This window comes from Pelophylax lessonae (assembly GCF_965119305.1).
Source record: "Pelophylax lessonae genome assembly, chromosome: 6".
Classification (NCBI taxonomy): Eukaryota; Metazoa; Chordata; class Amphibia; order Anura; family Ranidae; genus Pelophylax; species Pelophylax lessonae.
In genome coordinates, this window is record NC_138773.1 from 235,628,083 (window position 1) to 235,641,660 (window position 13,578).

The window sequence follows — 13,578 nt, forward strand, 5'->3', positions numbered from 1 at the left end:
TTGTGTTTTTTTGAGCTCATTAAATTTTGAAACTAGACCTATTTGGTATTTACTCAACACAACCTCATCTTTTAGACCTCATTCAGACTAGCGCGACTTGTCAGGCAACTTGTCAGCCTGACAAGTCGCGCTCGGTCGCTCGCCATTGATTAGCAAAGGACCCGTTCTAATAGGAGCGACACAAGTCGCTCCGACTTAGAAAAAGGGTCCTGTACTACTTTGGGGCGACCTCGGAGCGACTTGCATAGACTTCCATTATGTGAATGCCTCAGTGTGAACCTGCTCTTAAATCTTGTGTTTGGGTGCGCTGTAATTATTTGAGTGTATTTTTTTAGCATACATTTGATAAACAACAGCGTAATTATGGAATGTCATAAAAATTGCAAATACCACCATTTTATTATTTTAAAGGGTCTCTGTGTTGAGTAATTTCAGGCCTAAAATGTCATGTTTACGTGTACATTTATGAGCATTACGAAAGAAAACCAACTAAGAATCCTGGGCAGAAGGTAAAGAAAGAAAGGCGGTGTAAAAGACTGCTTAAATTAATATTAAAGTCTCATTTTGTTTTTGTTTAAAAATAACAAACATGTTATACTTGCCTGCTCTGTGCAGTGGTTTGGCACAGAGCTGCCCAGATCCTCCTCTTCTTGGGTCCCCTGCCGGCGCTCCTGGCCACTCCCTCCTGACGAGTGCCCCCACAGCAAGCAGCTTGCTATGGGAGCTCCCGAACAAAGCCGCTGCCCTGTGTGTCCATCAAGACAAGGAACTGTGGCTCTGCCCCGTCCCCTCTCTTTCCTCATTGGCTCACTTACTTTGATTAACAGCAGCATGAGCCAATGGCACCCATTGCGGTGTTTCAGCCAATCAGGAAGGAGAGTCCCGGACAGCCGATGCGCTCGTGCAACATCGGTGTATAGAGATGGGGCTCAGGTAAGTATTAGGGGGCTGATGAACACAGAAGGTTTTTTTTATCTTAATGCATTGAATGCATTAAAATAAAAAAAAAAAACCTTCTGCCTTTAGAACCACTTAAAGTGTCTGTAAAGCATTGTTTTATTTTTTTACTAAAATAAACATGTTATACTTACCTGCTGTGTGGTTTTGCACAGAGCAGCCCGATCCTCCTCTTCAAAGGTCCCCTGGTTGCGCTCCTGGCTCCTCCTCTTCATTCAGTGCCCCCACAGTAAGCTGCTTTCTCTGGGGGCACTGATGCAGGCTTGCTTCCGAGCCCTGCTGCCTGCGTCCATAGACACAGACAGTGGGTCATGGCCCCACCCCCAGCTCCCTCATCACAGAGTTTAATTGACAGCAGCAGGAGTAAATGGCTCCCGCTGCCATCAATCTGCCTTGTGGGGAGGGACAGAGCCAGGAGAGCTGCTGCTCTCATGCACATCGCTGTATCGGGATGGGGCTCAGGTAGGTATAAAACAAAAAATAGTAAGCTACCCACCAAGCCTCTCTTTTTACAAGAAGCAGGGAATAGTTACAATCCTGTCATGCTTTTTGTTATCGGTTTCCCACTGGGGAGGTTTCCCTTAACTTCCTGTCCTGTAGAAACAAGAGGAAGCAAGTGGACTATCCATTGTTACTTGTCATAGGACAGGCGTCCCCAGTGAAAGATTTCCCCTATATTTGTTAAGTGACATCTCAAAATTTTGGATATTGAGGCCTCCTTTTTGAAGTGTGAAGCTCTTCAGTGGGGGCACAGGACACCTATTACGTTTATTTCCACCTAACACCTCACCACTGAAACCAAAACTAGAACCTAAAATACATTTTAAGGAATTGGATTTTTATTTGGCTTCTTTTTCCAAGACCGATCCTGTTTTACAGATTGTCAAGTATTACCGACAACTCTCAATTACCTGTGAAAGATTTTGCAGCGAACTCCTGATGTCATGTAGGACCCGACGTAGCTGCATTTCAGTAGTGGAAGGTGGTGAGTTTAAAGGCAAAGCACACCCAGAACAGGATCTGTGAAGTGATCCATATGCGAACCTCTGATTAAATGGACAGGAATATGGGGACATTGCTGAACCACATGTAGCACCAGAAAAGTTAGGAACGCTATGTGTGCTCCATGCTCTAGAATGTTCACATAGCGGTCGTTCATGCCAGTCAGATTGCAGGGAGTGGAGAGAACAGGAGGAATGAGACCTATGTGATGGAACATGTACTGAGCAGGATTGTGATCTGTTAAGTTGATCTTCTGATACGTGTCCCTGGTTACTTCTCTGGGTCTCCTTGGTATCCAATACTGGGGGTCTGCATGCCATAGATTTAGGGGATGTTTCTACTTCTTCTATTTGTTCCAAGGATTCATCTTCTTCTGGGGTATACTTGTAAGAAAATGATGGAGGGCTACACACAGTTGCTCTGCCAGAATTTAAGACGATATTCACTTTGGATACCACTTTCACAGGACTTAAAATTGCAGAAGGTAAAGACTGAGTCCTCCTCAATGGGTATCCAGAGCTTGATAACTTGTTCTTCCGCCTCAGCAGGTCCTTTGAAGAGACCCTGCTACGCCCAGGCCTTGCCCCCACTGTCTCAGAAGAACCAAACTGTTTCTTTTGAGCCCTCTGTAGCGCAGTATTAACACGATCCACAGAACTTGAATCCGTTCTACTAAACCCAAGATAGCAGTCGTGATCAGAGAAACTATCCAAGGTTTCTGATATATGGTGAGTGGTGTAAGATATAGCTTCATAATCACTGTGTGTTTCCAACTCGCTATCTGCTGTACAGTCCTGCTGTAATTCAGAAACTTCCTCACTTATGTCCTCAGTATTATCCACAGCAGAGCTGAGGTCCTTGTTGGTCGTGCACACCTCATTTTGGCTGCATCCTGGTGCATTGGCCTGTAGGAGTTGCTTGCCTATTTCTTTCTCATCAAAAAATGATTTTCGGTCAACAGGAGTTAAGAAATCTTCATCATCTTCTAAGTCAATGGATTCCCTCTGATCAAATGCAAGTGGGGTCCTTAGGTCCTCTCCTACAGAAGTTACTGTTGTTTCACTATCACAGCTGTCAGCACTACTTCCCATTGCTTGCAAAGAGTCTTGAACCTGTTAAACCAAAATATAAGATTGAAGATGGAACATCTAGTACACAAGGAAGTAATCTATATAGAAAATGATTTCATGAATTGGCAGAAAAACAATACTCCGTGACCTTCTTTCCTCAAAGGGATGGGTCTTTGATCATCTAATTTGGTCATCACTTGGGTTAATTGATTAATTCTTATTTTAAGAACTGCTGTATGTCTGTGAGTGACTGTAGAATTGCTTTAGGATGATTAGATTTTAGAGCAGGGTTTGCTATACATGTTTCACTGCTTACTGTGAAAGCACTGTGTAATAGGTATTTGTTAAGTAAATATATATATATATTTTTTTTTTTATAGTAATATTTAAAGAAAAAAAAGACATCCAGAAAGATCAATTAAAATATAATGAAAGGCAAAACCTATAGTTTTGGATAGAGTGGAGAAGGATTAGAACAAATGTCAGTTTTTATTGCTGTCTGTGCCCTGTTAGGGACAGTAATCTTCTCCATTTGTCCAATTTACCATTATCATTGAAAGTAAAGGAAAATCCCAAATTTTGGGTTGTCCGCAGAAAAGTAATAGAGGGGAAATCTTCCCTTAACCACTTGCCGACCGCCCCACGCAGATTCACTGCGGCAGGGTGGCTCGTCTACGCATAATTACGTAGATCTACGTGATTAGGTGTACGCGGTTTTGGCACAGCGGGAGGCAGACCACGGGAGGAGCAGGCTCAATCGCCGCCGGCCTCCCGCGATCTTCAGCAAAACTGACAGGAGAGCCGGCTGGTATGTAAACAATGCAAGACGGCTCTCCTGTCAGAGAGGCAGTGAAAGATCATGTGATTCAGCTAAGCTGAATCCCTGATCTCTCCCTGCCTCTGTTCAATCCATCCCCCACACAGTTAGTAAGCACATCTAGGGAACACTTTTAACCTCTTGATCACCCAGTGTTAACCCCTTCCCTGCCAGTGTCATTTATACAGTATATTATTTAGCACTGATCACTATTAATGTCACTGGTCCCCAAAAAGTGTCACTTAGTGTCAGATTTGTCCGCCGCAATGTCGCAGTTGCGATAAAAATCGCTAATCGTCGACATTAGTCATTTAAAAAAAAAAAAAATCCATAAATCTATCCCGTAGTTTGTAAACGCTATAACTTTTGCGAAAACCAATTATTACACGCTTTTTGGGATTTATTATACGCTTTTTGGGATTTATGATACGCTTTTTGGGATTTTTTGTACCAAAAATATGTAGCAGAACACAAATTGGCCTAAACTGATAAAAAAAATTTAGACTTAAAAAAAAAAAAAAAAAAATTATTGGAAATGTTTTATAGCAGAACGTAGAAAATATTGGTGTTTTTTCAAAATGTATGCTTTTTTGGTTTACAGGGCAAAAACGAAAAATTGCAGAGGTGATCAAATACCACCAAAATAAAGCTCTATTTGTGGGGGGGGGGGGGGGAGGACATCAATAATATTTGGGTACGGCATTGCACGACCGCGCAATTGTCAGTTATAGCAACGCAGTATCGAATCGCAAAAAATGGCCTGGTCGTTAAGGGGGTAAAACCTTCCAGGGCTGAAGTGGTTAATTTGAGGGAATTTCCTCTAACTTCCTGTTCCTAATCAAGCACACATCCTTAAAGGTGCTTTCAGTGCTGTTCAACATCTAGCACATACTGCTGGTGTATAACATAGTCTTGCCCTGCTTTTCCAGAAAGGATACCTGGATCTACCTTATTGAACTGTAAGGATCAGAATGCAATAAGTTACAAAGAATACATTTCTTTCAGATGCTCTAAAGCGAATGGAAATCTCTGCTGAGAATTTCAGTCTCCACCTTACAATAATTTACTGTCATTTTTTTTTTCTTTTGACATTTGTACCACATTTGTATTAACTACTTACCAGAAGAGAATTTGTTAGGCAGTCGCCCGATGTGTCTTCAGCAAAGCCACTGCTATCAGAATGCTGACTTGCAGTTCTTAGCAGATTATCTGTAAAATTATAAAGGAATCATCTGAGGCATCAGAAACGCTTTATGTTCAGGATATAAACAATTACTATTATCAATACCATGCTCTTTAAAGTAGTCCAAAAAAAAAAAAACACCACCACTGGGAGGTGGAGGGAACTTAGGTATATTACACGCAACACTCAAATTTACACATCTCTTTCTTGCAGGACCCAAGGTGTGGAATAGTCTGGAACTCTTCAACCTTGGGCTTCCACTTAAATCAATGGCCCAAAACTGAGTGGCCAGTATCAAGGATACTTGCAACAAGTATTTTATTCTCAGGGGAGGTTGATGCAGCAGGAGAGAGTACAAAAAAAAAAAAATAAATAAAAAAAAAAAGAAGGGAAGAAAACATCTATATGCAAGTTTTTCTGAACAGTGGTGGTACAGGGTGTTCTTCAGATCATTTTTTCTGACGAAGATTAATGTCATTTATCACACATGTATCGAAACGCGTTGGATAATGTACCACTCCTTTAGGAACATTATGTTTGTATTGTATTGTGTATCGTTTCAATTTTATGTATGAGCCATTTTTTGTTATATGGCCAAAACTAGTCATGATACCCTGTACCATATATAATCATTAAGAATCAGTGATACTAGATTATATATATATATATATATATATATATATATATATATATATATATATATATATATATATATATATATATAATGCTACAGTTTTTCAATAAAAAACTTTTTAGAAATAACACTATTAACTATATAACTATATAATTTATTGTTACCCATAAAGTCCCACACTCTGTTCTGGGGGTTCCTCTTTGAAACCAGATCATTTTTTCAACTTTTTTTTTTAGTTGTACATTTTTTTGCATTTTTAGTAAACAAGTCAAGAAATCAATAGAAGCAAAGAATTTTCTTTTAGTTGTGAATGGGGGTGGGATTTCATCTTTTGGCGGTATTATTTCTGAAGGGGCGAATGACCCTCCGAAAAATATACCAAACAGGAAAAAATAAATTACCTACCTTAATTAAAAAAATAAAATAAATAAATAAATAAAAAAGGTGGGGGGGGGGATTAAATCATTTGATTGGGTTGCAAAGGAGTGGATGATATATAAACTTCATCTACATGATTATTTTCTTTTAAGTCTTTCTATCCATCTATCCCCTAATCTGTCAAGTGAGCTATACAAACAGGAAAACAATATGGAGATGCATAGGTCTAGAGTTACCTTTGAAAGGAACATTGCCAAAAGACAGAATTCCCCTTCCCTCCCAGCATTAGAAGTACCATATGGTGCATTACCTCCCAAACCCACATATTTTGCTAAGCTACAGGTGCTCTTTAATATTTGCCAATTAACTTATTCGCAGTGAAACAATACCTCTGGGTAGAAGAAATAAAACGCTTACCTTTGCTCTTTTGCAACTGGCTTCTGGGCGGAACTTGGGAAGGCTCCTCCTCTGTGCTCTGCAACTAAAGAATACAACTTTTCAGACGGTTTGACAGCAAACACATTCAGCAACGTATATTTTGGAACACAATCCCTATTTTAGCTATTTTAAGGTATCACAGAGTGTGGCTGCCAAGATACAAGTATCTGAGCTGTGCAGAAAAAGCCTCTTCCTAGTGAGAAAAGGTTGCATCAAGCCTCAAACTTTGAACAACCCACATATAGAAGACATATTCATTTCTGCCTTAGATCTAACCATTATGATGTTAAAAAATAAATAAATAAATGCAACTGAACAATAGCTTCCAAAAGCACAAAGGAAGTGCCCTGTGACATGTTTTATACAAAAGAAATCCCGCTGTAAAAAGAAGTTACTGAAAATATGAATCACGCACCCGTTTCCTGTGTAGCAAACAGAGGTCGCACAATGGTTTGGCAGCTATAAGAGACCCGGAGGTAAACAGACATTACAGGCAGTGAAATCCTTCACTCTGCCCTGTATGGTGTCAAATCATTAACAGCAAAAGCATTCTGATCTAGAGAAACCAACTGGAAAAAAATGAAAAGAACAAGCACCGAAACTGCATGACAGTGCTACATAACATTAACATACTGATGGTTGGTGACTGACTGTTGATTGTGGGTTTGAAGATAAGAGTTGACCAGTGCGTCTACGTCTAGTGTAAAAAGCCATCCATGGGAACTTAGTAATGGAAAGTTTTCTGCACTTAAAGATAACTTGTGTTTGGATATATAGGAATGCAAATATGAGAGATAAACAACCATGCCATATATCATCCAAATATACCATTCATTACAGGAAAGTTAAATAAGGAAATAAACCTGTTTGACCTATACAAAGGCTGACCTAATTATGCAAAGTGTACCACTGAACACATGCAAACTAAAACATATAACACCCATCAAGGCAGACAATAATCAATATTTCACTAAGCAATTCAAGCTAAAAGATTTATAGACCGTGACATATGGAAGACAGAGTCTGTTAATGTCTTGTAACATATGAACACAATTTAGTTAAAGTTATATACAGAAATGTTATAGTAGTAGGATGTGCAGACACAATCGAATGATAACATGTATCTTCAAATTGGTCAACTATCCATGTTTATGCCTATTGGGGGAAAGGGAGAGCACTTTACACTCTACTTGGGTAGCCCATTCAAGTGCGGGGAAGAAAAAAAAAAAGGCTACTGGAAAAGAAGATTCCCGGCCACCAAATTTATTTTCTGGAGCAGCATGAGGTGAAATTGAAGGCTAGATTGGTCAAATTTCAAAATCAATTGTGGCATCATTGGATCACAAAGCACAGGAAATTTCTGATTTTCGAAAGAAAATTTGTTTGGAATTTGACCTATGTATGGGCTGCATAAGGCTTCATGTACACAGGACGTTTAAAAACCGCCTTTAGCGGCGTTCATGAGCGTTTTCCTTTGGAAGCGTTTCTTTTTTACAGATTGCACTGATCAGTATACCCTCCCAAATGCCTACAATACAGGAAAATTTCTCTCTCTCTCATCAGAAATGTTTCCCTATTAAAAAAAAACCCTGTAAACTAAACTAAACTATATATAAGAGGTTTACCGTGTTTAGACACATTTGCACGCAGTTACAAGCATTTGACATTTCAAATGGCAATACAATTCTGTCCTCAACTGCCTTTAAAAACTACTATTAAAAAAAAAAAAATAATAATAATAAATCAGTGTAAATGTACATATAAGATAACAGGAGAGTTCAGGGGCTATTGAAAAAAAAAAATGCCTAACTGCTCCAAAACATCCGTTTACCAGCAACAGTGTACGAGGGCTAAGTGGGGTATTTGCATATGGAAAACAATGCGGTGAACTTAACATCATCTGTGCTAAGGAGCTGTCCATGCAAGTAAAACAGACCATTGTAAGGCTTCAAAAATGAAACAAATCCATCAGAGAGATAGCAGCAACATTAGGAGTGGCCAAATCAACAGGTTGGTGCATTCTGAAGAAAGAAGAATGCATCGGAGCTCAACAACATAAAAAGGCCTGGACGTCAACAGAAGACACCAGCAGTGGATGATCGCAGGATCCTCTCTATGGTAAAGAAAAACCCATTCACAACATCCAGGCAAATGAAGGACACTCTCCAGGAGCTGGTCTACAATCAAGAGAAGACTTCATGAGAGCAAATACAGAGGGTTCACCACAAGATGCAAACCATTTATAAGCCTAAAGAATAGAAAAGCCAGATTAGACTTTGCAAAAAAACATCTAAAAAAAGCCAGACCAGTTCTGGAAAAGCATTCTTTGGACAGATGAAAGTCAAGTTAATCTGTACCAAAATGACTGGAAGAAAAAAGTGTGGAGAAGGCTTGGAACAGCTCATGATCCAAAGCACACATCATCTGTAAAACATGGTGGAGACAGTGTGCTGGCATGGGCATGCATGGCTTCCAGTGGCACTGGATCATTGGTGTTTATTGAGGATGTGACAGAAGCAGCCGGATGAATTCTGCAGTGTTTACAGATATACCCTCAGCCCAGATTCAGCCAAATGCAGCAAAGTTGATTGGACGGTGCTTCAAATTACAGATGGACAATGATCCAAAACACACTGCAAAAGCAACCCAGGAGCTTATGGGAAAGAAAATAAATGGAATATTCTGCAATGCCCGAGCCAATTACCTAATAACAACCCAATTGAGCATGCATTTCACTTGCTGAAGGCAAAACTAAAGGCAGAAAGGCCCACAAACAAAGAACAACTGAAGAAAGCTGCAGTTAGAGCCTGGCAAAGCATCAGAAATGATAAAACCCAGTCTTTGGTAATGTCCATGGGTTCCAGACTTCGGGCAGTCATTGCCAGTAAAGGATTCTTAACAAAATATAAAAAATGTATTTATTTATGATTATATTAATTTGTCCAATTACATTTGAGCTCCTAAAAATGGGAAAACTGTATAAAAATGGTTGCAGTTCCTAAAATTTGTACTTTAAAATGAAAGCTAAACTTCAGATTAATTTGGATTGTTTCGTTTTGTAGCTGCTGACTTTTAATAAAACACAAAATGGCTGGAACTCTGCTTTATGGGCCGGTTCACACCAGAATGCAGTGCGGGAAAGGTATGTTCTGTACGCGTTTAAAAACGCACTGCCTTTGTGATCTGCTGTGGGTGCCAACACATTGTTAATGACACCCCAAATGCAAATTAAAAATGTGGTGCGATTACGAGCACCAGATCACACAGTACCATGCAATTTGGTGCGGTACATTTTTTAAAAGTAGTTCATGCACTACTTTGTGCGATGCACTGTGTTATACAGCCAGCCAAATCACACTGCAGAACGCACAGGAATGCAGACTGATTGTGGGATGAACAGTTCAAATCAAAAGTTTCAAATAATTCAAGCTCAGACATTTTCGCTGGCACTGGTTTGTTTTGCAGTCTAGTGTAGAATATATACACGGACTGATTGCACCACGTAGCCACAAGGTAGCAGCATTTACCTGATAATACAGCCTTCTCTTTACAGTCAGAAACCCTTTTCCTGCAAAGACCATTTCCTCTAAAACCGGCAGATGGGAAAATTCCCAAATGATAGAACACATTTTTAAATAGCATTCTATTCTACTGCATTAAAGGAAGAACGAGAGCGCAAGAAGAGCACTGTGTATACTTTATATATCCCAATGTCTTTTGTTCTGATGTTCTTTAGCCACTTTCCATATTTTGCCTCCCCCCACCCATTACTAAATCCGATATCCATTTTAGAAATATATATATATATTTTTTTTTTTACAGGACCTGACCCTGCACTTCTGGCTTGCTTTCCTGGGCAAGAATGAAGTCAACTGGCTGCCTGCACTATCCTGGGGAACCATATCACACATTCCAAGAGGCTTTGGGGCATTTTACAGTGCATGTGCCACAGTGCATCATTAGAGGGCCATTTGTCTCTTTCCGGCCCCTGCAAATGGCCCCCCTAATAACACACAACAGCGCATGTGCGTCATCAGGGGGGTGGCTGCAAGAACAAGGAAGAGACAAACAGTCCCCTGATAACATGCAAGAAGAAGCGGTCACACTGGACCAGGTGAGCAGCGGTGAAAAAGTGATTCTAAAGATAAACAATTTTTTAAATAACAAAGGGCTCTTTCACACGGTCCGCCTCCGTAGGCGGATCCATGCTGCTCAGCGGGGATCGATCCGCGATCCCCGCTGAGCCGGCAGATGACAGCTCCGTCTCCGCTTGCAGTGCGGAGAGGGAGGTGTCACAGCCCCCGCTGCTCTCTATGGGGAATCGGATGAGAGTGGACCGCCTGTCCGCTCGCATCCGATCCCCAGGACGGATGGAAAATAGGGTTTCCATCCGTCCAGATTTCAAGGACAGGATCGGATGCAGAGGCAGCGGGCGTCAGCGGACATGTCTCCGCTGACATCCGCTGCTCCATAGGGATGAATGGGGCATCAGATCAGATCCGCCTAAAAAACTGACAGGCGGATCTGATCGGACCGCCCGTGTGAAAGAGCCCAAAAGGTTTTATTACCTGCTGTATTCAATGTTTTTCTTTTTTTTTTTACGGAGCAGCCCAGATACTCTTTCTAGGGTCCCCATGATCCTAGCTCCTTCCCCCTTCTGAGTGCCCCCATAGCAAGCTGCTTCCTATGGGGGCACTCTTGTGGGCTCTTCCATTGGCACACAGAGCACAACTCAACCACACTCCTCACTCTCTCCTCTCAGGCAGCAGAGGGAGCCAATGGCTGTAAATATTAGAACTGCTGGTTCTCTCTGCATTCACGCCTAGCCTTCTTTTAGCACATTTATCACGTGACAGCATAGGCAGCCCATTCACTTGAGTAGGCTGCCCTACGTGCTAAAAACGTGCCAAAGTAGCTTGTGAACCTTTTGATACTGAGCCAAGAGAGTTTTGTCATTCAAAAAAAGGCAGGACTACTACTCACATTTGAGGTGTGATGAGAGTTTTGCTGCGTTTTTAGTGCATTCCTGCCTGCATTTATGGAACGCTTTGGTGTGACTACAGCCTCATAGAATGCATAATGCCTAGTATACACAATCAGAAAATCGGATGAAAAATACCACTTTCGAAGCGATCATATGATAATCTGATCGTTAATACACAGCTTTTGAGTAGATCATGACAGTTCATGCAAAATTATCAGAAGGAACAAACCCAAAACATTTTTTTTGTACGATACCAGAATGAACGATTTTCATTTAATCAGTACAACTATCGTCCAAACAAAAACAAAAAAAAAAAAAAACAGAAGACCAAGACCACGCAATCTCGGGAACTAAAGAATGCATTACAATACAACACATTAAATCACTTCTGAAGTTGTATTTTGTCATATGAGAATTTTTATAAGTTTAGTACCCTCTTCGTCCTCGATATGAGACTAGCATGCAAAAAAACAGATACCGTATTTATCGGCGTATAATACACACTTTTTCCTCCTAAAAATGGGAGGGCAAAACAGCAGTGAGTGTTATACACCGATATATTAAAAGATGAAAAGGCCAGGCAGTGCTGAGAGGCAGAGGGGGGCGGGTTGGGCCAAGCAGAAGGACGGACGAGTTGTCGCTGTCATAGGAAGTCCGGTCTCCTATGATAGACAGCACAGTGGCCCAATGCAGGGATGTGTTATGTCTATTATAGGCGCCGGGACGTCAGATGACAGCGGCCGCTTGTCCTCCCTTCTCCTCAGCCCGGCCCGGCCCCTTCTGCATCTCAGCGCTGCCTGGCCTTTTCTTTTTTTAATATATCGCCACTCTGTGCAATGGCGCTGCCGAGGCTGCATTGCCGGACACTGCCCTGCCAAGGCTGCATTGCCGGACACTGCCCTGCCAAGGCTGCATTGCCGGACACTGCCCTGCCAAGGCTGCATTGCCGGACACTGCCCTGCCAAAGCTGCATTGCCGGACACTGCCCTGCCAAAGCTGCATTGCCGGACACTGCGCTGCCAAAGCTGCATTGCCGGACACTGCGCTGCCAAGGCTGCATTGCCGGACACTGCGCTGCCAAGGCTGCATTGCCGGACACTGCGCTGCCAAGGCTGCATTGCCGGACACTGCGCTGCCAAGGCTGCATTGCCGGACACTGCGCTGCCAAGGCTGCATTGCCGGACACTGCGCTGCCAAGGCTGCATTGCCGGACACTGCGTTGCAAAGGCTGCATTGCCGGACACTGCGCTGCCAAGGCTGCATTGCCGGACACTGCGTTGCAAAGGCTGCATTGCCGGACAATGCGCTGCAAAGGCTGCATTGCCGGACAATGCGCTGCCAAGGCTGCATTGCCGGACACTGCGCTGCCAAGGCTGCATTGCCGGACACTGCGCTGCCAAGGCTGCATTGCCGGACACTGCGCTGCCAAGGCTGCATTGCCGGACACTGCGCTGCCAAGGCTGCATTGCCGGACACTGCGCTGCCAAGGCTGCATTGCCGGACACTGCGCTGCCAAGGCTGCATTGCCGGACACTGCGCTGCCAAGGCTGCATTGCCGGACACTGCGCTGCCAAGGCTGCATTGCCGGACACTGCGCTGCCAAGGCTGCATTGCCGGACACTGCGCTGCCAAGGCTGCATTGCCGGACACTGCGCTGCCAAGGCTGCATTGCCGGACACTGCGCTGCCAAGGCTGCATTGCCGGACACTGCGCTGCCAAGGCTGCATTGCCGGACACTGCGCTGCCAAGGCTGCATTGCCGGACACTGCGCTGCCAAGGCTGCATTGCCGGACAATGCGCTGCCAAGGCTGCATTGCCGGACAATGCGCTGCCAAGGCTGCATTGCCGGACAATGCGCTGCCAAGGCGGCATTGCCGGACAATGCGCTGCCAAGGCGGCATTGCCGGACACTGCGCTGGCAAGGCGGCATTGCCGGACACTGCGCTGGCAAGGCGGCATTGCCGGACACTGCGCTGGCAAGGCGGCATTGCCGGACACTGCGCTGGCAAGGCGGCATTGCCGGACACTGCGCTGGCAAGGCGGCATTGCCGGACACTGCGCTGCAAAGGCTGCATTGCCGGACAATGCGCTGCCAAGGCTGCATTGCCGGACACT

General features: G+C 43.2%; 1 protein-coding gene across 2 annotated transcripts in view; it reads right to left on the minus strand.

Annotated features, from left to right (window-relative positions):
• Positions 1 to 13,578, minus strand: part of ITPRID2 (ITPR interacting domain containing 2) — a 198,400-nt gene that overhangs the window by 34,708 nt on the left and 150,114 nt on the right. For both annotated transcript variants that reach the window (XM_082260381.1, XM_082260382.1), the window contains 3 exons: positions 6,459 to 6,522; positions 4,967 to 5,055; positions 1,869 to 3,071 (listed from right to left, as the gene is read on the minus strand). In XM_082260381.1, the coding sequence (XP_082116507.1) occupies positions 1,869 to 3,071; positions 4,967 to 5,055; positions 6,459 to 6,522 (1,356 nt within the window). The remainder of the gene's footprint in view (positions 1 to 1,868; positions 3,072 to 4,966; positions 5,056 to 6,458; positions 6,523 to 13,578) is intronic.